The sequence below is a fragment of the Amyelois transitella genome, chromosome 14 (assembly GCF_032362555.1).
Source record: "Amyelois transitella isolate CPQ chromosome 14, ilAmyTran1.1, whole genome shotgun sequence".
In the NCBI taxonomy this organism is placed as follows: Eukaryota; Metazoa; Arthropoda; class Insecta; order Lepidoptera; family Pyralidae; genus Amyelois; species Amyelois transitella.
This window is the reverse complement of record NC_083517.1, coordinates 8,862,958-8,880,712: the sequence shown is the minus strand read 5'-3', so window position 1 is coordinate 8,880,712 and position 17,755 is coordinate 8,862,958. Positions and strand designations below refer to the sequence as shown.

The window sequence follows — 17,755 nt, the reverse complement described above, 5'->3', positions numbered from 1 at the left end:
CAATCTTTTGAACTCTTTCCGTGCGGCCAACTCGCCAGTTACGTCCACGGTTTGCACGCCTACGAGATTATAGTGGCAAAACTCTGCTACGCGCTACGAACTACGCAGTACGAGCTATGGCTGTAGTATTTCCCCGTAACTTGAGTGTAAAATTAGGGCTTATCGATTTAGGGCTGAGCATGTGGGGTTAGAAATTTGGCTCTACACGAGATCTGATAACTTTTTGACAGTGCGAGCTATATGGTCTCGTATTGGCAACATTTAACATGAAATTTTTTTGTGGGATCTTATATTATAAATATAGGTAAAATTCTCGTGTCACAATGATCGTTTCCGTACCTACTTCTCCCAAACGGCTTGACTGATTCTCATGAAATTTTGTGACCATATTGAGTACCTAAGTCAGAGAATCGGTCAATATCTATTTTTCGACCCTTAGTGATAAGGGTTGTCCATACTTAACAAATTTTTTTTAACTAGAAATTACTTAAGTATTATTTATATTGCAAAACAACGTTTGCCGGGACAGCTAGTAGATAATTATTATAAATTCCTACCAAATACCTTTAGTTCAAACTTACAAACATAAAAAGGCTAAGGTTAATTATATTCATGCACAGACATTTCGATTAAACCTATATACATTCGCACACACACAATACCTCTCGCATGGCTCACTGATAGCCACTCATTCTTCATAGCAGGAAACTCCCATTGAGTGACGCAAAGCCATCTTAATGTTTCCCGTCACGGCGCGTCCCTAAATCGGCTCATTGTCCCCGCGTGTGGCCCGTGGCCAAATCCCCACACTTTACATTGTCTATACGTACGTTTTGCGGGACAATATCCAGGTCTACGAGTATATGCCTGCCGGCGATAACTCCCTTTGTTTTGCTTCTAGACTTGTACAAATGCTGTAGGAGTTTATGGTTATGAATCTGACATTTTATGTGTTTTAAATCATTAAATTGTAGGCGTAGGTGACAAGTACTTAAGTGAGTAAATTCTTTATTGTTCAATAAACATTGACCGTCGTCAATAAATTAATTTTCTTTGCACCAATGTAAGTACATCGTCATGTTACACTTACATTGGTGCAAAAAAAATTAATCGTGGTACCTCATGTACATAATATATATACATGCTAGCTTTTGCCCGCGACTTCGTTCGCCGTAAAAGTTTACCGAAAACCTTTTGTCCTCTTTTAACCTGTTGTGTATTCAGTTTCTATTAAAAATATAAAAATATATATATATTTTTCATTCAATACATTTCTACGTAACTTTCTTATTTTGTCATATAAAAAGTGGTGAGTACAACTTTTTTGTCTCAGTAGTTCAACTTTTCGGGAGGATTGTACTAAGTTGAACTACTGAGAAAAAAAGTCTCACTAGTTCAACGATTGAACTGACCAATTGAACTAGTGGGAACTAGCCGGATCTATGTGAAGACAATCATAGGCAAATACGTTTTTTAATGATGCACTACATTGTGGTCCGTTCTCCGTCTCTGGTGCCGTGTGGTTCCCGACACTTTTGAGTAGGATCAGCCCATCTCTTTCCAGTGGATATCATAAGAATCAGCTTTTACCATCCATCCATCCATAGGGTTGCGGAGGTCAGAAGGTCGCTTCGTGTAAAAATCTACCTAATTCACAATCATGGTTAAAAGATGGATCCCTGGTCTCTCAAGAGAGGTGGGGATGTAACCAGCATTAATGTCAGAAAAAAGAAGAATAAGTTCTTGGTGTGCCATGAATGTGTGCTAAGTAATCTGTCCAAATCTGGAAAAACTGTTTTTACAGTTAAAAAAGATATTTTTCCAATTAACATACATACATATGGTCACGTCTATATCCCTTGCGGGGTAGACAGAGCCAACAGTCTTGAAAAGACTGAATGGCCACGTTCAGCTATTTGGCTTAACGATAGAATTGAGATTCAACTAGTGACAGGTTGCTAGCCCATCGCCTAAAAAAGAATCCAAAGATTGTAAGCCCATCCCTTAGTCGCCTATTACGACATCCATGGGAAAGAGATAGAGTGGTCCTATTCTTTTTTTGTATTGGTGCCGGGAACCACACGGCACCCGGGAACCACACGGAACACTTCCAATTAACAGCAAAGGGTAAGCTTGATTTTCTAATTGAGTGTAAATTTTTTACATCACAGCATCGCTGCCATGTGTTGAACAGAAAACTGATACATTAGTTTCAAAAGCCTTGTAATTAAATCTCGGCTGCCAAGAATATGGCGATGTGAAGCACAACAAGTTTCACCACTCGAGGCTTGACCGGCTTGCCAACTAACTTGTTAAGAGCGAGAGGCCAGTTCTTAGAAATTGATGAGAGAAAATAGTTACGTACGTAGTTACTAATAATGGACACTTCACTAATCGAGCGAGCGATTGATTCTAGGACGAAATCGAGTTGTATTAAAAACTCTTTGGTAAAGTACCTACCTAGGATTGGGACGCGTCCGAATTCTGTGGAACAATTTACATAACATCCCGTCAAACGTTGTTTTGCCATATAAATAATTTTTAAGTAATTTCTAGTAAAAAAAATATGTTAAGGGTCTATTTTTCATACCCCTTAGTGATAAGGGTTGTTTTACACTAAGGGGGTATGAAAAATAGATGTTGGCCGATTCTCAGAACTACTCAATATGCTCACAAAATTTCGTGAGAATTGGTCAAGCCGTTTCGGAGGAGTGCGGGAACGAACATTGTGACACGAGAATTTTATATATAAGATTACTTAATTTTGAATTTATGTACATCACACAATTCACCATCATCTTCCTTGTCTAGACCCGGTTGCATCCTCACTTCACCTGGTAAGAGGAGCTTGGGAGTCTACCCATGACCACAATCTACGTGTAGCGAGAGTAATGATACGAGTTTGACCACCACCAAAAGGAAAATCTTTTGGCCAGGCTAGGTGTTCTACCTGGGGAACTGCGGCTCCAACAATGTTGCGTTGGAGTCGACAATATTATGCTCTAATCCGTGAAATCTTTGATATCGCGATTTGGCATACGCGCTGTGAATGGCTGGTGGCGTGTGACGTTTGACATGTCGCCACAGACTATTCGCTGCCATTGGCTGAGCGCATCATATTCTTGATGTGATTAACCGTGTGACGTTTCAGATGTTCCCACAGGATTGAGTCAGGTTTTTACGTGAGGCGACTCAGGTCCTGTCGACCGCCGCAAACTTTATAGGGGAACCTAAACCCACATTAGATCATGGTAACACTTTCATTTTCGTGAACGTTCACGTTTCCTTTTAATTTTACTCCATAAGAGCATTAGGTTAACAATTAAAGTAATGTAGGTACATACGCCGTGTGGTTCCCGGCACCAATACAAAAAAGAATAGACCATTCTATCTCTTTCCGATGGATGTCGTAAAAGGCAACTAAGGGATAGGCTTATAAAATTGCGATTCTTTTTTTTAGGCGATGGGCTAGCAACCTGTCACTATTTGGATCTCAGTTCCATCATTAACCCGAACAGCTGAACGTGGCCATCCAGTCTCGTAAGGGATATAGACGTGACTATATGTATGTATGTACATACGCATCATGCTTTTCTATTCAGCTACCTTTACCGTTCGACCACTGATTATCTACTAATCCTCATATACCTAGGTCTTGGCGTTTATTCCTCCTGATTCTTTCTTGGAGAAAGCCAAGGGTCCGACTGTGATCATGTGCCAGGATTGGATGGGTATATAAGGCAGGAAATTACACGTAGCGGTTGTCTGACTTCCGTGACCTTGAATCTAAAAAATTACTAAAATACATATAATCTTCTCAATCAAGACTTTATTACTCTTACGATTAGACAAGGCCAATAGGTAGTATATGAAAGGCCCCGTTGAGTTGAATGGCTTAATGATGGAATTGAGATTCAAATAGTTACACATTGCTAGCCATCATCGCATATGAAAAGAATCCCAAGATTGTTAGCATGATTTACTTTTATAATGTTTACAGGAAGAGAGTTTCCAGCATGGAAGCTACTATAAAACATCAAAAATAAATTAATGAAGTTGAAGACAGAAATAATTAATTATTTTAAACACAAAGCATTCTCGTGGGATATCAATCAGGACGCCTGGAAGTCCATTAGGGAGCGACAGCGGACAAAAGAGTTACACAGACAATCGATAGCGCGCCCCGCCACAGATATACGGTAGGGTTGTCTCTTGTATAAAAGAAAAACTCTGTTACGTAGGTACAATGAAGTATGAACAAGCAAACAAATACCTGGCCGAAAGATCCATTACTAATAGCTAAAACGATTGGTCGAAGAAAACTGAAATTTTGTTTGAAGATAAGACAACATAGAGGGAGCTAGGCAGTTTAATTTTCTCGACACCGAGTATCGATATATTTTTTCTCTTCCTACTTCATCTCTGAATTAGAGCTTATTTTTCTATTTGTGCTATGTGGTATCCAGCACTTTACAATAGAACCACTCCATATTTTTCCCATGGAGGTCGTAAAATGCGACTAAAGTTTAGACTTATAAACTTGGGATTCCTCCTAGTGGTAGTGCGATGGGCTAGCAACCTGTCACTATTTGAATTCCAATTCCATCATGAAGCCTTTTCATAATTTTCGTAGTTCTTACAATGCACTAGTTGGCAACCCTATTTTAATGTCATCTTCATGCCAGCATGATGGATGAGCGTCGTTGGCCGTGTCTCGACGGCGGAGCGCCTTGTTGAGGTAACCCGCTGTTGTAATATTAAAGATCTTACGTGGCAAGCGCTCGCCAGTTTTCAGATGGGTCGCCGAGTAACATATCAAATTTCTGCTATTATAGGTACCTACCTTATTTGATAATTGCTGCTCGTTATGCGAGGTCGCTGAAATGCTTTTTTGAAGAAAAATATATTTAGGTACTTCTTCTCTCACTTATATTTCTAATTACTAAAAAAAAAGTTAAAACTGTGCTTTCATAAGCCAGAAGGAACACTAACATATAAAATTTTAATAGCAGCAACTAGTTGTCATGAAATATAGATTAACATGCATACACAAAATCACGTCTTTATCCCTGACGGGGTACACATAGCCAACAATCTCGCAAACACTGAAAGACATAGATTTAATGGTACTTACTCGTAAATAAATATAAAACCTAAAACACACATAGACAAATACTTATCTAGATTTCCTTAGAAGTCGCGTGTCTGTTTTACAAAACGCGACACGGTCGGCGGCAGTACAGAATGCACTGAAATGCATTTTTATGCAGATCCGGGATAAATGGAAACGAGCCAGGAACAAATGTCCAGGGTATTAGCGAAGGAATTGTGTAAGCCGTTCCCGAATTTCGATATTGTTGGTAAGCATTTTTCTGATTTCGATTTTGAGTTGAGAAAAATTACTATGGATTTGAATATGACAATATTTGAAGATAGTTTGTATAGGTAAAGTAAGGCCACGTTTACCACGTAGGAGACTAAGACGTAATTATATGTTTTATGTTATGGCAAACTTAATGGTTCAGTTATGTTTTGACGTGTCAGTCAGTCAATCAGTCAGTTTGTGTCCTCTTCTATGAATATAGATTTATGAGAAGACGTTAATCCTAGTCGAATACAATAAACCTAGAAATCTAATCTAAAACAAAAAATATAACTGCGAGGCAGAATCGCGCGTGGGAGGCCTATATAGGTGTACTTTTGAATCAATTTCCCATGCTCCTAATGTTATGAAAATGATAAATAAAAAATTGTTGCAGGTACGACAAGATTAAATGATAAGAGATCAACAATCAGAGACGAGGAAACGGACTTAATTTAATCAATGCTAATAATTTACATGAGAAAAAAACGTGGAAGTTGGTACAGTACTTTAGGTTTTTAAGTATAGTGTTTCATCAATTAAATGTATTGATTAAGTGGTATTCAATTATTTTAATTTTTATGGTAAATTCTTCTTAAAAGGTAATATAATACCAAAATAGGTATATATAATACCTATGTTATGTTTACTTCATTTAATGTTCCTCTCTATGGAAATCTTTGCATTACAAGGCACACTAAGTTACCCCACCTAGTCGAGACAATGTTATGCATACGGCTGTCTCGACCGTAATATTTCAATTTACTTGTAAATTTGCGAGCTTTCAAAGTATGGAAACGCTGAAATGTATACCTAAGGGCATGCGACATCTCGTTAAATGTACCCTTTTTGAACGTCTTTCGAATGCATCGTATTTTTAATGAACCATAAGACAACTCTTTGGGACTAGTGCGATAGACCTTAAATAGGTAGGGAACGTAAGTATAGTATTATCGCATAGAATTTATCTTAACGCATATTAATGTGCCTATATCAGTCCCTTGAATAATAATAAGTAATACAAACTTCGAAAAATAGAACTTTAAACTTTTACGTCTAGATTTTATTTTCCCTAATGATGAAACTGTAGGTTTGTTATATATGTGTCAATGTCTGTGCATTTTTCATTTCACGTTGAAACAAAGTACATACAAATTGAGATCGTCCTGGCGAAAAGTCAGGTCAAGAGTAGACCTAACTGGACGAGTTTCCATGAAGAGAGTTATGGATGTGCATGAGACAAAAGAAGTATTCAAAGATCGTGGCAAGTAGACGGATGTCGTCTCTGCCTATCCCTTTAGAAAGAGGCGTACTTTTATAAATGTACTAGAGGCCGCCCGCAACTTCGTCCGCATGGAAACCCTATCAATCCCGTGGGAACTCTGGGATAAAAAGTAGCCTATGTGTTATTCTGGGTCTTCAACTACCTACATACCAAATTTCATGGTAATCGGTTCAGTAGTTTTTGCGTGAAAGAGTAACAAACATCCATACATCCATACAAACTTTCGCCTTTATAATAGTAGTAGGATGTATATGTATCAATAAGGACATAAGTTAAATTATGAAATAAATACTGTTTCCCTGAGATTTGTGTACCTAAAGTTTAGTTGTTTATATTAGTTTATTAGTTGACCCAGCGAGCGAAGCAAGTGAGGTCTACTAATCAACTATTGTGTACAACTAATCAATTTAATGTATGTATATTTGTAACGCGATAACTTTCGAATAGTCGCTTTGATTTTGATGAAATTAAAAATGTTTGTTGAAACTGTCATTAGAATTTTCAAATACGTAGGAAATAAAAATAGGTTAATTCGTTTTTGAAATTATCACAAATCTGTAAAAAAGTTAAAGAGTCTTCGCGGCGAACAACTCGTAGGTATGTCTGTTTTAACAGGGATAAAGCCAGCATAACTAGATATTAAAACTAGTCGTTGCTTCATTAATTTGTCTGAAAATGAGCGCGTGTGTTTTGTTTAGCTCTAATGAAATTGGAAACAGCGGGGGTGCAAATGAAACTCCCCTTTTGTTAAGTTGGTAATTTAAAAGATATTGTTTCGCTTTTGCAATTTATTTTTCATTTGTATTTAATTAAACATTATTTTAGTATAAAGTATATAGTATTTTTGATCAAATTAAGGACGTCCTGGCAAAGGGTCAGGTTAAGAGTACCCGAAACCGCCGAGCTTGCATGAAGAGAGTTATGTGGATGAAGCGAAGGAAGTGTGCAGAGATCGTGGCAAGTGGAAAGAGGTAGTCTTTGCCTACTCCTCCGGAAAAGAGGCGTGATTTTATGTATGTATGTTTATAAATAAAATAAATAAATAAATATATACGGGACAAATTACACTGATTGAGTTAGCCTCGAAGTAAGTTCGAGACTTGTGTTACGAGATACTAACTCAACGATACTATATTTTATAATAAATACTTATATAGATAAATATCCAAGACCCAGACCAATCGGAGAAAGTTCGTTTCTCATCATGCCCTGGCCGGGATTCGAACCCGGGACCCCCAGTGTCACAGACAAGCGCACTACCGCTGCGCCACAGAGGCCGTCAAATTAAAAACAATTGTTGTTTGTATTAAGCCTTTATACATATATGACTGATAAAAAGTAAGTATCTTCTCATATATTGGAATTTCTATTAAACCAGTTTTTCTAATCAATTAGCAAAAAATATAAAATTTTGACACCCTTTTTTTTGTAAGAATCAGATACTGAGTGCCTTTTACTATGCAAAGCGATTTACCGGACACCCTGTATAGCATAAAATTACGCCTCTTTCTTGGTCAGAGACATGCTTTCAACTTGCTACGTTGACATTACCTTTCATCAACACGTACCCGGTTCGACAAAGTCACGTTTTTTTAAAAAAATGTAGCTTAGAGAAACAATAGACAAAATTTATAGTCTATTGCACTTTGCAATCAAATAAGACTATAATCCCGACGTGTAATATAAAAGCATCAACAATGTCTTAACATATGTTCCTCAGTTACTCGTAAGTGTACCGTTAATGCGTTATATTTGAGAGATAAACCTACAACATTGTTGAAGCGATATATCACAAAGTCTGGCCCTATGCGCCGGCTGAGGAGCGCCGTACACACAGCTCGGGCGCACATACATACATACATAAATATATATAATCATGATTTTATACTTTGCGGGGAAGACAGAGCCATCAGCCTTGAACAGACTAAAATGCCACGTTTAGCTGTATTTAAATACTGACAGGTTGCTAGACCATCGCCTATGAGAAAATCCTTAAATTATTGGCTTTTCCCGTAGTCGCCTTATACGACATCCATGAGAAAGGCATGGAGTGGTCCTATTCTAAAGTGTCAGGAACCACGCGGCATTTATGTCGTCATCTTGCGTCGTAGTTTTCTGCATAGTTGTAAAGATGTCTCGTAGCAAATTTATCTATTGTTTCGAATTTCATGTAAATAAGATAATATTCAGTCTTATTCTACGAGACAGTGAGTCTCAAACTGTACGAATACAAAATTTCAACCGCTGAGAACGTCATAAACGTGGTATCAACGCTAACGCCTCAACTTCGGACAAAGCCGCGAGATAAACACGTGCGACCCGATTGTGCCTGTGTAGTACAACATATCTTAAATATTTAAATCTATGTAAAAAAAAAAATATTGGATAAAATACTACCTAATATTGTGTTAGTCTTAAAAAAATATATAATTGTTCGTTGCACATCGTTGGTTAATGTTTAATAGTTAAACATTACTTTTGAAACCTTATTTTCATACAACACTCGTATGTTTTTGTTTAAATCTAGAAACATATATTTTTTGGTTTCAAGATTTCAACGCAATAATTAGAAGCCAATGAAAACATTTTTGCTATCTTTAATTAAATTTGAGAAGGAGCAGTTTTCACTCTATACAATTTTGATAAAATTGGAATAGAGAGAAAATAGCTCTTATTGCGAAAGTTCCTACGGTATTTTTTTTATATTGAGATCGGACCTCTATAAGGAAAATCCTACGTTTATTAGCCTTTCCCTTAATTGGCTTTTGCACTCTGTACGGAAAGAGGAAGAAGAAGAAGAGAAGCAGTGGCAAGCACAATTTTTTTCCTTGCTATCAGACCAGCATAAAAGCTTACCAAACATAAATGTGCCTATTTCCTGAGTCGTCTTTTACAAAATTGATGGGAATGAGGTGGAACGACTATAAACTCAGATGGACGGTTAGCAACAGTTGCAAAGTTTCGCAAATAGAGACAATGCCATTATACATTGCAGTGAATAAAAACATCCACGGCTGCGATTCGGACGTGCCAGAAATTTGTGACGACATACGATTGGAAATTTGGTTAGAAATCGCGCGTCGTCATCGTTGCTTTCAGAGCGTCTATTTGGCAAAGTGGATATTTAAGATGACCCTATGTTCCCTCCAAAATCTGTTTTATGTTAAAATGTTGTCAATATGAGTCTACGTACCCTATGATGAAGTTATCAGATATCGTATAAGGCCATGCTCTAAAGACTACAAGCTTAACACTAAAATTTAATTAAAAATACCTATGTATAAAAAAGTAGTCGAAACTAATGTAAGGGTAAGATTCGTAATCTATGCGCCCTTTAAATATTCTAACTTCACAAATTCTACATTTTAGTTAAATCATGTGATTTGGCCTTTTAACAGTTGAGAGAGAGAGAGAGGAAAGAGAGAGATTTTGTTAAATATCAAAATATAAACATAAGTATAAAAAACATACAGCAAAATTGAGTCTCAAAAAATCACATAGTATATCATAATGAACGGGTGCGAGCATTAAACATGCTCGTATGTTTCCAAAGTTTTGGCCGCAGATCACATTCCGCGGGGTTCTGTAAAAACTGGCTTGTAATTAAATTGGTGCTTGCCAAGAAACTGTCAATATCCGTAGGCCCGCCATCCAGCCACCATTGTGGCTTGGCAGGTGGCCGCCTCGGAGAAAAATTGCATTTTACGATTGAATGCTTTGTCTTCAGTGGTCGTATCTCGGTAATGGGTAATTTTGAAAATGATTTCTTGTTCCGCAACATCGTTTCGTTAATTTGAGAATAAATGTAGTAAGCCCTCAGTAAGAGGAAAAATTTATGCTTATTTGAAGAATCGAGTTTGCATTCTTTTTTTAGCAAAGGTACGATCGTCTTAAGAACCTCTGATGATTTTACTCTGTTGGAAGTGGGACTGGTCACGTTTATGGAAATTGATTATAATAGTCAAATTTGTATGAGTCAATGAGTTGCATTCAAAACTCTGACTAATTAGCATCTTGACCACACGACTGGGAATCACAGAAAAAGTAAAACCAATAACATTTTTGGTCCCCTAAAAAAATAGGGTTCTATTCATAGTTCATGGATACTTTTTATTACGTTCTTGGATATACTCGAGGATTCACGCTCTTATGTACTATAAAGACCTAAATTATACCACCAAAAAAACCAAAGTCAGCTTATAGCAACATTGAAATCAGAATAATACAGTCCCATCCCGAACAGAAAGTCTGAAAAGCAAAACATCAAACAAAGCGAAACGTCTATTGAGCAATCTGCTTGGTTAATCGTCCTTGTAACAAAACGTCTAACTATCAAAAGGTCTATATACTTACTCGTAATAAAACGCCTTAAATGATTTTAAACTTTCTCGTTGCATTATATTATTTATAAAGACTACTAAGGTATTAAACGCGCACCAAAAGTCAGTCGCTCGGTGAAGACAAATCCATGATTCAAAATGTCTGAGAAAAAATAAGTATTTATAAATAGAACAATCAATACGTCCATTTAAGAAATCATATATATTTTTTCTATTATTCCGATTTTATGGTCAGCTACTAGTTCTGTCCCCTAAAAACATCTTTTTCAAAAGGCTTCTTTCTCCAGCATACAAACAGAAAGACTCATTCTCGCACTGGAAACCAAAAGACCATCGAATTCATTTAACCGTTCAAATGTTACCGTATCAATCTCCGATGGCACATTACGTTGCCGGACACGCTATTAATCCCGGCCGTACGGTTCCAGGATCCGGTTTTGCGTGCAACCAACTATTTATCGTCCGACGTAATGACCCTCCCGGATCCCTGTAAGACCCGCTAACATCAATTGGGATGTCTGTCGATTTGTCTACTGTGAACGTGTCTACTGTGACGTGAACAATGCATTTGAACTAGCTTTTTACTGAGGTTTTGCGATCGTAGGAATCGAATGAAATCATTTTCTTACTCCTGGATGCTAAGCGAATGTTTGTCGTGGAATTCCCGTAGAACATTTGATGTACAAGCAGATGATTCCCGTCCATCGGTAAAGGTTACAAATTGCTCAATGGTGCCGCCTTGCTTCAGCGATCGGAAACGGTAAATAGTCATATGAGTGCTTACTGAAAGAGTGTTAATAGCCAATTCTGCCTCCTAAAACAAGGACTGTCTGATCGCATCTTCTTCCTTCTGAAGTTCCGTTAACATCTTTACCTCTTTAGAAAGGAACCCGAAGTTCATTGCTTGATCGTATAACTTTAAATCGATGGACAGCCAATACCATAATTTGTCTTCTTCCTCGATATTGTTGACATTCGTACTCCTCACATGAACGAGAATCAAATACTGAACCACTCGTTCAGTACTTTTCTATATTGTTACATCAGCGGAAAAGTTGGAGTGGTCCGATTCTGAAATGCCGGAAACCACACAACTCCTATTTTTTCTCTGAAATAAAAATAGTAGAAAAACATATGATTCGTAATATCCGTCAATGCCATTTATATCACTTCATATTAAGGAATAAAATCCCCCCATTTTCTCTGTTTATATGTTGTGGAGGGTTTTTGTTCCTATTTGAAAACCCTTAGCAATTACAACTGACATAATTAAGTCAATTATTTATTAAGGTCTATGGTTTATTTAGAGTACGCCCATTTGTTTTGTTCTTCGGTTTTTCTAATTATGAAAGTGCTTTTAATATGTGATGATTGTTTTATCGATACATTAAGTAATTACATTTATGTTATATATTCAATTTGAAATGACGATAGTACAACTTCGAATTTAGAATAGAAATTACCCAACGTATGTTAATTTCATGAAATTAATAATTCTCATGTGTTTGCTTCATTTGTTAAGCAAAAAATTAAAAAAGAGAACATCTTGAACTCCTTGCTATGGAAAAAGAACGCCATGTTAGTATTGAGTATCTCTCAAAAGACATATTGGACGAAGACTTTTTGAAAAATTTTGAGAATTTTCAAAGATTTCAATTCGTATTGGGATCATGTCGTGTGGTCGCCAAAGATCGATTTGTCACTGCGCCGACAGCACTTCAAAAACTATATACAATTTTCGTCATAACATACGTTATCTTCGGATATTATTTAATTAACCAATACGATCAAAGATTTGAAGTGAAAGAATTCGACGAAATACTCTATAAAGGTTTTATGACGAACAGTGTACTTTTTTATACAATCGACACAATTCATTTAAGATTCTTTTTTAACCGGGAAAACGCAAAATTTTACGTGAAATTATATCAGCTGGATCGTTTTTTAAAGACCAATTATGTACAAGCTACAAATACCATAACCTATTATTGTAATTTAATCGTATTATCTGTATATTTAGTTTGTCTATGTGCTTTGTTGATGTGCGTTTTTGTAACGCAAAATATATTGCTCTGTTTAGGTGGATTAGCAATTATTATTTCTTTATCAACAGTTCATATTGAAATAAATCATTGTTCAAGTATTATGTTCTATTTCGCGTTGCGCATGCGTTTGGTATACTTCATGATATCCCACCATTTGAAATATAAACGTACTGATTTTGACATAAAAGAAGAACCTTCAAGGGGTGAAAGTTTTGTTCTTAATAAAGTTTTTGTTAGTTATACAGATTTCGTGGACTGTCCTTTAGATTTGTATTTAAGGAAAGTATTTGATGCCTTCGAAACTTATCAAGAGTTGTACAGATTCCAAGTAAGTACCGGTTTTGTATAATCTATGTTTTGATTCGCATTCAAATCTCTTTTTTTTCTGTAATTCTAGTTTGAAGGCAAAGGATTGGCAACATCAACTAACTCTGTTATCTTTTTTCTATGACCACAATATATAGCCACTTATATTTTCATATTTTTGCTAAAAGACGACGAATGGCTTATATACTTGAGATTCTTCTGTAAGGCGATGGGTTAGCAACCTGTCACTATTTGGATCCCAACTCTTTCTCTCTTCTTTAAGCCAAACAACTGAACATGACTTTTTAGTTTTCCAAGACTTGGATACATAAGGCTATGGTTTTTATTATGATTCCCAGGTTTATAAGCCTATTCCTTAGTCGCCTTTTACGACATCTATGGGAAAGAGATGGACTGATTCTATTCTTTTATATTTTTACCAGTCACCGGACTACACTTGCTGTACGATACTGATAAATAAATGATAATGAGATACTAAATGTTTTTTCTTTCAGATATTATTGTTTACTGGCAAAGCTGTTTTTTACGTTATAGCTGTGTTGAGGATGGTACTTTATCAAATTCGTAGCAAAGTAAGTTCACTTTTGCAGTAAAACTATCACACCACCATCTTTTTGTGTTGGAGAACCAAAGGTTCTGTTTAACCGATTCACGATGAAGACGTTTTGTAAATGAACCCTGAAAATATAGCATTCTCTTATCTTTTTTTCAATTTTTCTTCTTCCTACTGGCTTGAGTCCCGGTCGCATCCTCACCACTCTGGAGAGGAGCCTGTGGTATGCCCTTGACCATGGATCCTGGATTGGGCGAGTCAGGTTTTTACACGAAGCGGCTTACATCAGACCTCGGCTAGATCATCGTTTAGTATTCAAATAGATGTACATAACTTTGAAAATAGTAAAACAGTTCGTAAAATCAGAAAGCAGTCATAATATATATGTACATATATATATTGTTAGTTTATTCAAGTTGCCTTAGGGTAATTCAAATCAAAAATATCTTTATCGTTTACCACAATATAAAGATAGTATCTTTTACAACGTCGTGGATACCATATTACAAATAAGTAAGACTGTGAGTGACTGGTGATTGAACAAAGCAGAGCCTGTATAGAATAGAATAGATTTATTTTCAAAATTGGATACAAGGTATCACTTAGTGACGTCACATCACTTCGATCTAATTATAACTACAACCGCTTCCAAAGCGCATATGAAGATGAAGCGGCGGAACAGACTACACTGCAGTATTTTCACCGGACGTGTCTCAAGACTCTGTGTTCATTCAAATGTGTAGTTATTCTATTGAAATAGTACTTTTTCTTTCCAGTCAGACGACTTTTTGAGCTTGATAATAATAGTAACTATGACAATTTTGGATATTTTGGGAATATTGTTCTTCTGTTATCACTCTGAAGTTTTTCAAAGACAATTGACGAGGATCAAGCGTTCGTCGATTGGTATCATGTCAGTGTATCAAAGCGGTAGGTGTAAACGTTTGTGTATTTACTACCTTTTTGTATCTAGCTGGTGCTAGTGCCGTGTGGTTTTTGGCGCTTTAAAAAAAGAATTGAAACGCATTTGAATCTCAATGCGATACAGCTGAATATGGCATTTGAGTCTTTTAGGACTATTGGTTCTTTCTATCTCGTAAGGGATATACCTAGACTATATGTAAGTTGTCTCCAACTAGCTATATACATACATATATATATATATATATATATATATATATATATATATATATATATATATATATATATATATATATATATATATATTCGTTATTGCCGGTTCGTTAATCGCCTTAATTATATCGCCCGTTTTTTGTTTCCGCCCGCCTCTGTCATGATGATAGTTGTTAAGATCATACATATGATCATATATATGTCGACATCACATAGAGACTGGCCTGTCCTGACATTGTCAAAACAGCTAAGGCGGATTGAGTTACTGGACATATTGATGTTGCTCGCATTGTCTTAACTAGCCATTAGTGTTAACATACATACATACATACTTATGGTCACGTCTATATCCCTTGTGGGGTAGACACAGCCAACAGTCTTAAAAAGACTGATCTTCTACGTTCAGCTATTTGGCTTAATGATAGAATTGAGATTCAAATAGTGACAGCCTATAGGCTATAAAAGAATCCCAAGTTTGTAAGACTATCCCTTAGTCGCTTTTTACGACATCCATGGGAAAAAGATGGAGTGGTCATATTCTTTTTTGTTTTGTTGCCGGGAATATCACGGCACAGTTAACAGCTGTCGAAAATTGTCGAAAACCATATTTTGAATCCAAGACAAAGAGACGTAGAATTAGGCACTATGGCTACCACAGAGGCTGATGAAAGATTGTTTTTCATTTCAGGCCCATTACGGGATAAAGCTAAGAAGATTTACGAGCTCATAGAATATTCGCCGCCATGTTTCTCCGTGTTTGATATTTGGCAAGTGAGAGCGGACACTTTCATTGGACTATGCCGGCTTATTACAACGTTACTTGTGACAATATTACAATTCGAGTTTCTTTAGATTTAATTGTACATTTTTATTCTAACGTTACATGTCATTTGAGAAATTAATATTTTTTACTTATACACTGATATATTTCCCAATTAAAAAAGCCATGAAAAAATAGGTAGTCGCCTAGACGATATTGCCTAGAAGCGTTTCTTGTCTTTCTTCCTCTCTGGAGAGGATCCTAGATTAGATCAGGCTTTTACACAAAGCGTCTCCCATCTGATCTCCGCAACCTTTGCAGGTAAACCTAACCCGTATTGGATCCATGGTTACACATCCAGTGATTTGAATGTACAGGTTTCCTCACGATCTTTTCCATCACCGTACTAAAAGCGTTTCTTGTATATTCAAATATTCTTAACCCTTAGACTGTCCACACTCTCTGCGCCATGTTAAGCCGGTTTACGACATCCATGGGATAGAGATGAAGTGGTCAGATTTCAAAGTACCGATAACCATACGGAATATTGTTATAAATTTCAAGTAATTTAATACTTGTACTACCGACATTCCCCGGCTTCACTCGGGTACCATTTAAACATATAAACCTTCCTCCTAAATCTCTCTATCTAATAATAAAACTGACTTGATTGTAAAGATCTAAGCTTAAATACCTTCGGACATAGGTACAGATGCGGGAAGCGTCTTTGCATTAGACTTACTATGTAGTGATTGGTAACTAAATAAATTAAGTTTAATAGCATATTTTAGTGCCGTGTGGTTCCCGGCACCAATACATAAAAGAATAGGACCACTCCATCTCTTTCCCATGGATGTCGTAAAAGGCGACTAAGAGATAGGCTTACAAACTTGGGATTATTTTATTAGGCGATGGGCTAGTAACCTGTCACTATTTGAATCTCAATTCTATCATTGAGCCAAATAGCTAAACGTGGCCATTCAGTCTTTTCAAGACTGTTGGCTCTGTCTACCCCGCATGGGATATAGACGTGACCATATGTATGTATGTAGCATATTTTGACCCAATAAACACACAACACTAACCAAAAACAACAAATGCCATATAGCCCTCTGAATATGTCATAAAAAATCGCAAAGTACATTAACATACATTGAAAGGTAGTACGGGTTTTATGAAGTCGTATCCGTGTCGTATGCCGTCCCATAAAATACGTATGTGCTTTTGAGTTACAGCCTTACCTGTATTTTATACACATTTGCGAGATCTCAAGTTTCAGGAGCCCGGAAACTGAAAATTTTTGTTCAATTGACGTTTTAGAGAAAATTGTGAGTGTAGAGTGGTAAGCCATGATGAAGAAGCTATTCGGTCTTTTCGACTGTTGGCTCTGTCTACCCTGTAAGGGATAAAGGCGGTGTACCCCGTAAGGGATATGTGTGTAAGCTTAACTCACATAGTGAGAGAAAAATATCTTGATAATCCTGTACTTTCTGAGTTAGATTCCCTCGTACGGTTTTAGTTAGATACTCGAGTCGGTTCGATTGAAAACTTGGCTTAACCCACTTCTGAATCGTGTTTACAAATCTTATGAAAAAGTTAAGTAGGAAGTTGTGTATACGTTATCCACATACCCCATATAAAGTTCTCTGTCAGACCCAATGGTTGACTGGTAGATAATGCTTCCAGCATTAAGTCCGCCAATTGTGCTATACATTTGTATTTTGTGCAATGAAGTTTAAATAAATAAATATCATTGCTATATGTAGGTATATGCAAACATAGTCAAATCAGAAACACGTCGGCTCGACCGATTTTATAGGCAATAACAGAGTTATTATCTTAGTCAGTAAAGTTTTTACGTGTAGCTGACACGTATCAGTAACATTTAATGTCATTTGCCGCCATTTTGAATATGCTTTTTTTATTTCAAAATGGCGGTCTAATGTTAT

The 17,755-nt window shown here is 36.6% G+C and overlaps 1 protein-coding gene across 1 annotated transcript; it reads left to right on the top strand.

Moving 5' to 3' along the window:
- The first annotated feature begins 12,547 nt into the window (after positions 1-12,547).
- On the top strand, positions 12,548-15,898 carry LOC132902500 (uncharacterized). Its single transcript, XM_060947769.1, has 5 exons — positions 12,548-12,977; positions 13,278-13,360; positions 13,854-13,907; positions 14,689-14,842; positions 15,735-15,898. The coding sequence occupies exons 1-5, from the start codon at positions 12,548-12,550 to the stop codon at positions 15,896-15,898; spliced, it is 885 nt and encodes a 294-aa protein (XP_060803752.1).
- The last annotated feature ends 1,857 nt before the right edge of the window (positions 15,899-17,755 follow it).

What these genes read in the sequence shown, in the direction of transcription:
- LOC132902500 (XM_060947769.1), top strand. Translation starts at nt 12,548, where the DNA reads ATGGAAAAAGAACGCCATGTTAGTATTGAGTATCTCTCAAAAGACATA. An exon ending in AAATACCATAACCTATTATT is followed by an intron (nt 12,978 to 13,277) that starts GTAATTTAATCG and finishes TTAGTTATACAG; the next exon opens with ATTTCGTGGACTGTCCTTTA. An exon ending in CATGTCAGTGTATCAAAGCG is followed by an intron (nt 14,843 to 15,734) that starts GTAGGTGTAAAC and finishes TTTTCATTTCAG; the next exon opens with GCCCATTACGGGATAAAGCT.